The 10,201-nt window shown below is 35.4% G+C and overlaps 1 protein-coding gene across 1 annotated transcript; it reads right to left on the reverse strand.

Moving 5' to 3' along the window:
- Positions 1-348: 348 nt before the first annotated feature.
- On the reverse strand, positions 349-825 carry LOC117717309 (small ribosomal subunit protein uS8). The gene has a single exon (XM_034514654.2). It carries the CDS (start codon positions 781-783, stop codon positions 391-393), a length of 393 nt encoding a protein of 130 aa, XP_034370545.1. The 5' UTR covers positions 784-825; the 3' UTR covers positions 349-390.
- Between the last annotated feature and the right edge of the window lie 9,376 nt (positions 826-10,201).

The raw sequence follows: 10,201 nt of genomic DNA on the forward strand, positions 1-10,201 counted from the left end.
GATTCCATCAGGCCTGCAGCAGCAGTGCTACCTTCCAATTCTTGTAGGGATAAGCCTGTAGAATAATCATAAAAGGGGTTCAGAACCCTGGCAGGGGGATATTCCAGGCTGACCTTGAACTCAGAAATTTGCCTGCCTTTTTAAACACAAATAAATAAGTTTAGCTGGGTGGGATCTTGTCCTGTGATCACCACTCCCTAAATCACTTTATCTCCTTCCTTATTATCTTTCTGAGATCCTGGATCATAGTGCAGCTTCCTTTGTTTTTTAGATACATGAAGCAAATCATATGATTCATATTACATTCTTATATTTTGCATAGTCGAGAAATTATAAATTCTTTTTTTTTTTTTTTTTTTTCCATTAAGGCTTTTTATTTATGCTTTACATTTAAAAAAAGAATCCCAGGATTTTCCCTCCGGTATGTTTTCGTCTTGCCTCTTCATGGTCCATGATGCCAGCAGAGGTTGTCAACACAATGAAACCAAACTGGCGTGATGGGAGCAGATTGTTCTGCCATTTTTCTAGGTCTTTGAGTTGAACATCAAATCTAGGGCTGATAACTCCACACTTGTTCAACCTGCCCGTGAGGTTCACAACTATCTTCCCAGCTCTGTGGTCATCAATGATCTCGAATTCACCAATGTAACCATGCTTCATCATCACAGTTAAGAACCGAACGATGACTTTAGAACACGGCCTGATGAGGACCTGGCGTTTGCCCCGCTTTTCGGCGTTATTGATGCTCTTGAGAGCATCTGCCAGAACATTCATTCGCACCATGGTGACGGCGAGGGAAGATGGCAGAAAGAGAGTAGGAGGGGCAAACGCACGGAGTTATCGAGAAATTATAAATTCTTGAATTCATGTTTTCAGAGTTTTTTCTCACAGATTTAAGGGCTGTCCTTAAGGTCACAGCCATTACCATTTTGCTAAAAACATTGGATCCACCCTTGCCTCTGGGACTCATGCTGTTTTTAATTTTCATGAGGTCACTTACCTTATCAGGGAGAACATCTCCCAAAAGAGAAACATAAAGTAAATTATGTACATTATTATACAAATAAGACTTAAGCCTACCTACTGTCAACTCTTGCTGACTCTGCTAGAGGGGCATGGACTGTGTCATTACATCCCCTCTGCAGGTGCCATGCAGGATTCAGCAAAGGAGCATGAGGAATTCCAGAGAAGCCTGGGATACACAGAGAGTTTAAGGACAGCCCATGATATCTATAAAGACTTAGCTAAAATGTTTAAAATACATAAAAAATCATGACATGCCATGACATCTTGAGTACATTTATAAACAAATTTGGTATTGTAATTCAAATTTAAATTAAATATGATACATGGACACTTGGTTGCATATTTAAAAGGAAATTACTTAATGTACAATTACCACATCTTAAAAAATACAACAATATAGTATTTTACAAAACAAGCAAAGTGTTATAAAAATGCTCACTTTAAATAAAAAGTAGATTTTCAAAATAGTTAAGTATAATTTAAGAAAGAAACACTACCAGATATAAACCTTGATTTTCAAAATAGTTAAGTATAATTTAAGAAAGAAACACTACCAGATATAAACCTTTTCACTTAGGGATACAATGTTCATGAGCCTCTCATAATCAGGCTTAGTGACCATTGTTTTACCCCCAGATGATGGCCACTTGATTAGAAGATGAAGTCCCTTTAGCCACATGAAACCTTTTAATGGATAACTATGTGCAAAACTTTCCTCTGAATATCAACTTTATATCCAAGAGAGACTGATTGAGACTTGGGAAGTCAATAAAATTTACACAGCTCACAAAATAAATCACAAATCTCAGGAAGTTCTTGAAACAATGATATGTTCTATTTTTTGTGCTATGTTTTGCTAGCTCTCTAGTCAAATGTTGTGGACCGAGTGAGCTTGCAAGTCCCCATTTTCAAGACCTGCTCTTCTATTTTGCCTGACTTTCAGATCTCCTGCTCCAGGACTGTGAAAGTCATCTTGCTAAACACTTTTCTTCTTTTCCTTTGGAATTTTGCGCACAATGTAACTCAGTGGAATATCATTATCAAAAGATGAAAAGAATGATAAGTATTAATTATCTGAATGTAAATTATGACAGTGTTTTCCAAGTCCTTATATTCAAATTTTAAAACAAATTCTGTATTGTAATCATGTAGTTGCCCAGAAGTTGCATTATGTTGGGATAAGACATAATAACCTGAATATACTTACTTCTATGAAAAGCCACTGACTTTGTATTGTCAAAATAATTACAAGACATCAAATTGACAGTTAAATGGTGTTATTGTCCTGTCCAGATTAAACTGTGAAACGATAGAAGAATAATTGTCTGTATAAAGTAGTGAATAAAATCACATCTTGGGCTACTGAGAGTTCACAAGAATGACAGATTCTTTGTTCATTTGCCATGATTTTCATTGGTGAGAAATTTGGTTCACCAAGAATTCAGAACTACGCCGGGCGGTGGTGGCGCATGCCTTTAATTCCAGCACTTGGGAGGCAGAGGCAGGCGGATTTCTGAGTTTGAGGCCAGCCTGGTCTACAGAGTGAGTGCCAGGACAGCCAGGGCTACACAGAGAAACCCTGTCTCGAAAAACCAAAAAAAAAAAAAAAAAAAAAAAAAAAAAAAAAAAAAAAAAGAATTCAGAACTATGCACTCATTAGTTAGGTCAGTGAGCATCCCATGAGCACCTAAAAAGGCCAATCTACATTCAATGTATTAAATATGCAATGGGGTCTAAGAAAGGTTTTCATTCTAGAGGCCATAAATATGGAAAAAGGGCCACTTTAGGTTTACTCAAGAGAAATGAGAAGAGAGATAAAGAGAAAGTAGTTGTGTTGGTAATTCTTCTATTGCTGGGATAAAACACCATAACTGAGGCATCTTATAAAAGAAAACACTTGCTTGGAGATGGTGGTCCAGGGGCTTAGAGCATGTGATGCAGGAGCATAGGTACCAAGAGGAGGCAGGAAGCTGGGGCAGCACCTGAAAGCTCACATTCTGAGACACAAACAGGAAGCAGAGAGCACTGACTCAACACGGAGTAAACCCTTTGAAACCTCTAATTCAGTACTCAGTTGCATACTTCTTCTACAAAGCCACACCTAATCCCCCCTAAACAGCAACCAACTGGGGAATAAGTATCCAAATGCTAGATATTATGACAACATTTATTATTTACCTACCTGAGTAGCCATTTAAATGAGAATGTTATTTTATATAATAGGATGCAGGGGAAATCCTCCTGAAATTGAAAAACAAATCATAAAACTAAATTAAATTGTGTTTGTTTCCCACATAATTGATAAATTGATTTAAATATTGATGTTATATAAAATTTATTCACTTTCTTTGGATATACCAATATATATATATATATATATATATATATATATATATATGTGTGTGTGTGTGTGTGTGTGTGTGTGTACATATATATATGTATATATATGTACATATATATATAAATGCATATACATATAAGTTCTCCAGGATACATATTATATTCATATATTTTATATGACACATACAAAAATACATAGAATACAATACTTAGTTTTGCACTTAGTTGAAGGACTGGGCACTACTAACTTTACCTGTTACTATTTCTGAATCTGATATCTTTATCCTTTTACTATAAAAATCTTTTCTTTGTATCTTCACAGCCTTGAACACACAGACAGCAGGAATATGTGTTCCTGGCAGTTTCTGCCATCAGCAGGACACTGAAACTCTGCCATAATGGTGAATGGAGACTTCCCACTCAAAGACAGAATTTGACAGCTGCAGAGGCTGTGTCCAAATGTTTTCTCAGCCTCCAGTTTCCAAAACAAACAGAAACACTGTGTGTTCATTAAATTTAATTAGCAGGTTGTCCTTTAATTTCATCTCTTAACAATCTGTCACTGTTTTCTTTAAAATTGCATTTTAAGAAATAAAAATTGTATGACTTGGTCATTTTTCATTCCAGTGATTCCACAGGAACTATTTTTAAAATAATATTAATATATTTTACCAAACAATTTATTCATCAATATTGACTCTTCTTTTGAAAATAGTGATAAAAATGTATGCATATTGAACTTGAATGTATACAATAAACATATACTCATATAAACATATGTGAAATATTTTATACTTATATGTAAATATAATACACTATTTATTATATTACACATACAGCCTTACAGGTTTATGGAACTAAACTCTACATTAACCTATTTTTACAAAGAATGTGAAAGATTCATCAAATAGCTCATTAGTTCTAGGACACAGATCAAGGTGATTACAGGCAGAGTTCCTGTAGCCCAAGTCAAATGTTTCCCCTGCTTATTATGAATCAATTTTTTAGAGGGGTTTCTGCTTACATGCTAGAAGACATTAGAAAAATCTTCTGTACAATGAGATTGGGAACTATATTTGCTGCAGCACACAAAATGATTAACAGGGCCCTGAAAGAGTCCAATAAACATCACCTCTTTCTGTGTCTATGTCTATTGATTGAGCTCAGAGCAACAGTATTAGGAACAAGAATGATATGCATCAGAATGCCCTTTAGAAGAAGTAAATGCAGCCATATTTGACATTTAATCTAGCAAACAATTAGTTGCAGCAATTAAGGTTATATTTGTGAGCATCAGAATGTCCTGCTAATCTTGAAGCTGCAGAACCACTTTTATCTCCTGGTATAATTGGGGAGATTTGCAATTTCTAAGCTGTGTTTAGCTGCCTGGAGGATTTGTCATAGAAGATGCCTTGACTTTGATTTCCAAAGACAATTCTGTGCAGAATCACAGAAGCATTCAAGGGTGAGATGGAGCTGGGAAAGGGCAATACCACATCTTCTTGCCTTTGCATCATGAAACAAATATTTCTCTGACTTTCTATTGGAGTATTACTGATATCTTACTATTATTATTGTCTGTGTCAGGGAGTTATACCCGACTCCAAGATGTTCTAAAATATCAAACTGGGACCTTACTCTCTTCAACAAATTCAAGGTTATATTGACAATAAAGAGATACAAGGTAATGTTTTCTGGTCTTTTGTAATAGTCCTCATAGGAAACATTATAATTTGGATAGAGTTTCATTTTCTTAATTTACAGTTCAGTATTTATTGTTTATTATTGAATTGCCTATGTGAGTACGATACTACAAACATTTCATTGCTTAGTTCCTCAGAAGATTAACAAGGATCTGATGTAATATTTTATTTTGTGCCTAGAATTTTTATGGTTTTGTTTCATTGTTTTTCTTAAAACAGAAACAGGCATTGAACAACTTGAGAAGTCGGCCACCACGGCTCAACTCACTCAGTGTGTTCCAACTGTGCTGCCTTTCCTTACTTTCTCAGATATTTAAGCCTCACATCTAACACATATCTTTTTCCACCTTTTTATTTTTTATTTTTATTTTTTAGATTGGAGGACTCTGAAAACCAACATCTCCATGTCAATGCTACTCTCTTGAGCCTGGTCTTTCATTAGGTATGGTGCAAGCTTCCCTTCCTTTGAGACAGCATATCTGGTTCGATACCTTTTCAATCACACATCTGTCTCATTAATTATATTGTTTTTGTTGATTTTTCCATTTTTAACATGCCTCATGTGAACTAGCTGCTGTGCAAGTTAGGATATAATCAAACATGCCTAACATTAAAGTAGCACCTCACAATATTTTCCTGACTCGTTCTGAGATTTTTCTGAAACCAAAAAAGAACTAAACACGGCTATTAAATATGTGTTAAAGAAATGGAAGAATCACTCTTCATCCATTCTCCCATCCTTCCTCACAATGGAAAGATATAATGAGAAAACATTTTTTAAACGTAGAGTTCTTGGTCAGGAGGTATTTTTAGAGAAAAAGAATTTGCATTATACACTTATTAAATGAAATGTCTTATATCTAGATGAAGTGGATTGATCATTCCATCTGATCAGCTGGGAAGTCACTCAGGACATACATTCTGATACTACACATTGCTTGAACGAGAATCAAAACTCAGGATTTTTAATGAAAATATGTTGTCATATACTTCAAATTTAGGGTCCTATTATTGATCAGATCTTACTGTTTGTACATTGTAAAATGATTTCTTATGGCTTTTTGAGATACTAAATATTAATTTTAAAAACTTATTTAGAAACTTTAATCATATGTGTGTCTGTGTATATATGTATGGATGTGTAAATTTGACTATATGTACCTGCAGAGGCTAGAAAAGGATGTATGATTCCCCCAGAGCTGGAGTTACAAGTGGTGGTGAACCACTTGATGTGGGTGTTGATAAATGAACTAAGAGTCTCTACAGGGATAGTATATACTCTTAACTACTGAGTCACCTCTCCACGTCCTAAATATTAATTATAAAGGGTAATTTTTTCTTATTTTTGAAAAAAATAGGTAAAAGACAATAAGATGCACCTCAACAAAGAAGGCACACAGATGAGTAATCATTGCATAGAATAATGTCCATTCAGTATTATAACTTCTGGGGAAAAGGCTGGGAGGCCACGGCTGTCTGCTCAAGAACATCCTTTACAGAAGATAAATGAAGAGTCTCCAGGAAAGCAAATGCTGCTTAGGGTGAAGGATAAAGAACAGTACCCAGTGCTTACAGGATTACAACAGGGTGCAGCCATTCTAAGCATTTTTTTCCATCTCAGCTATAACTGCTTTCCTATAGTGCTTCTCCAGATTAGTTGAAAATATATACATTCAAAAAGCTGTATATAGAAGTTTATTCCTAATGGGCAAAACTGGAAGCAACCAAATTACCTCCAAAATGTATGTGGTTATAGAAATTGTTTATTTTCAAGATACAGTATAAATTTTCAATAAAATTTGGAAATATCAAAGCACAAGAAGACATGGAAATGATGACGACATTATATGCATAGATGAGAAAGCAATCTAATAAAATTTAGGCAATATGAGATTTAAATTTTTCAGTGATATGGATGTGCTACCTATGCATTTTTGTTATAAATCCCTCAGCTGCGTGTTTGTTGCATGTAAGATCCTGATTCCCAGTCGCTACACAATACCCTGAGGTGGTCCTTACAACCCTCAGGAAATATCCGCTGAAAGGAGCCTTCCTTAAACACTATCAGTGAAAAGGGTCATTGTCTTTTATGTTCTCATAGTTTGTTTTGTCCTGTTCCCTCATTAGCATATTTAAATAATCAAAAGTCAAAATATTTTCAAATGATATTTAAGTCATGAGAGTTGTCAGTATTTTTAATCAAATAAGGATTTTTATGATTGTTACACAAAACATCAGTCTTCTCAGTGACGACTTTGGTTTAGGAAATTTAATGTAAAGGTAAAAATAATAGTAAATTGATCATAACTAAACTGAGTAGTATTCTGGGTTTGAGTTTTATTTTGTTCTCTTTGAAAATTGTACAAAAAAATCTTTTATGAGGCAAAATACATCTTTTCTCCCCCCCCCCCCACACACTTTATGCTTTATGTTGAAATTGAAGTGTTTCCTTGTGTGACCCATGAGCAGGGGACAGCTACTCATTAATCATTGACTGTGTAAGAAAAGAAATGCTTCAGGAGCCCAGCACCAAGACTTACACCCAGAATCTGTTCAGACTCTGGTTGAGAGCCTTGCCTTTAATAGCTGATCCATTTTTCCAGCCCTCTTTGTGTACTTGTTATCCCATATGTCAGGTTTATAGTTCCCATGGTTGATTTTTCTCATAATCTGATACGAATCCACCTTGAATATTGAAACACAATAATGAGAGCTAAACTTGATCAATCAATATAATGTTAACAGTGGTAGGACAGTGTTTTCAACTCTTTTCTGTGGACCTTAATAATCACAAGAATGTTACCTTCCAATGGAAAGGTTCCACACTGAATTGTTTTCTTTTATTTAGTTTTCCTAACAAATTTTTCTCATGAAGCCTAGGTTGGGATCATGAAACGTAGGCTGTCATTCACAAAGCCTGAGTGATTCATTGGTTGCTGGTCTCCTCACTCTCCATGGCAACTAGCTCAAAGGTTATATTTTCTTATTGATGGAAGAAGCCTCAAGGTGGCAAGGCAATAGAGTTTATTGATGAAACATCTAAGGGTGAAAACCACAGTTAAAATTGGTGTGAAGTTCTAATTGGGAATTAGTTTTATACTTCACAGTTGACAGGCAGCTCAATTTGTTTTCTCTTGTAAGCCAGTGCATGAGAACCAGCTGGTCATTGAAAGAAATGCCAGTGGTAGATCAAGGGTTTCTTTCCAGTTGTATGGATAGTGCAACAGCACCACAAATCTCCCTAGGGCTTTCTTACCAGACTGACCCACAGTTTCTCCAGAGTAACACGTATCTCTCCGTCTTCTTGTGATGAAATAAAAACTCCTTTATAGGCATCCTCACAAAATGCTGAGGTCAGCATCACTGTCTCCACTCTAGAGCTTGAGAATCTGAACTTCAAGATTTCAGGAAACATGTATAAGTAAGTTGTGGTACTATCTGAACACCATGGCCCTAAATTCATTGTGTAATTTGTAGATTGAGCCTGGAGCCTTTTTGATGCTCAGTCTATTCTCTAAAGTGAGATGTAGTCTTGTTTTTGCTGATGTCATTCTCTAATCTAATAGTTTTTCAATGTACACAGTGACCTCAGTTTTGTTCTGCCTAGCACACTAAACTCAACATTTCTTAATGGCTTCACTGAGCAATGCCCAATCTTTTCAGCAAGACATCACTAGGGAGGTGTGAGACTTCGTTCTACTCCATCAGCCTTCACCAATTGAATGTGAAATTGTGGCATTTTCAGTATTATCACACATCTTTGCTTTCCCATCTAACTCCCCATGTACTCTTGTCCATTACCTCACTGTCATGGTGACCTGCTTCTCCATCCACTGGCTCATTTAGATTTCTATCATCTATCTTGGTGAGCACTGATAGCTATGAACTACCATCTTTAAACTTGTGGTCACCATTCTTCATTCATCTCCCATCTGAAAACACACACTAAAACAATCTTCTACATTAAGAGTCTTTACTTTGCTTTGAAATATTACATTATATGTAATATGTATTATTTAGATGAAGACATTTAAAAACTATGTTGGAATGATATGTGAATGTGTTGAATCTGCCTTCACTAAGGATTTAGCATCATTTCCTTGGATAGTTATTCCTATCTCTTTGTTTGCTTTTAGATGATTTGTTTCATCTAATTTGATTCAAGTCCCTGATATCATGAGAAAAATTTGAATACTCACTTCTTATTGTGACTGAACTAAATAAATTTTAAAAGTTCACAAGGTTTTGAAACTCAAATGAAGGGCATGGTAGACAAGGCTCTCCCTTTACAATCTGTGTGAAACAATCTAGTTTCTCTCATGTTTTTCATTTTTGTTTCCTTATCTATAAATTAACAATAAATCTGTCTACTGTTGCTTCATTGTGTAGCATAATGTCAGATAATGGGAATGACCTTGCTTGACAAAGTACAAAGTATTGACATTATTGTTTGAGCTGTATCCTACAGTCATTACATAAAATCACTAGGAATTAATTAAAGTCAACAAAGATATATTGAATATTTATTATGATACAGGCTCCATTTATGGTACAAGAGATATAACAGTAACCACATAATTGGCCCCTGACATACAGATCATAATAAGTACAAGGTAGATGTTTTGGCAATTTTTAATGCTTCAGGAATGAACTGCAAAGTAGGTTGATCAATCTAATAAAATCCAATGATACGAGAACAGACAAACACTGGTCACATACTCAAAAGCAGCTGCAATGAAGTTAGCAGTTTCTCTTTTTGAGGTATTAAAAAAGAGTTTTATACCTATGCTATCTACTTCCCAGAAGCTGCTTGCTTCTCTGTGCTCTCTCCATCCTCAGTTCAGTCATGCTGAACTTTCTTACTACTCCACACCCAGTTTCTGACAAGAAAGTCTCTGCATCTCTCCTTCCCTCACTGGAACACTGAGATTACATCGAACAAACCCACTTTGTGTTATAGAGCCTCTTCCTGTGGAGTCAGCTCATAAGCAGCCTTAGCTCCACATAAAATCTAACTTTGCTTTTCATATAAAACACACTTTCTCATATTCCAGGAAGTCAAAGGTGGGATGTTTTAGGAAATACCTATCTACCTACCAAAACAGACACTGGTAATGTTTTGTTTGTTTTCT

Source organism: Arvicanthis niloticus, chromosome 1, assembly GCF_011762505.2.
Source record: "Arvicanthis niloticus isolate mArvNil1 chromosome 1, mArvNil1.pat.X, whole genome shotgun sequence".
In the NCBI taxonomy this organism is placed as follows: Eukaryota; Metazoa; Chordata; class Mammalia; order Rodentia; family Muridae; genus Arvicanthis; species Arvicanthis niloticus.

Excerpts from the sequence above, each read along its gene's own strand:
- LOC117717309 (XM_034514654.2), bottom strand. The coding sequence starts at position 783 with ATGGTGCGAATGAATGTTCTGGCAGATGCTCTCAAGAGCATCAATAAC.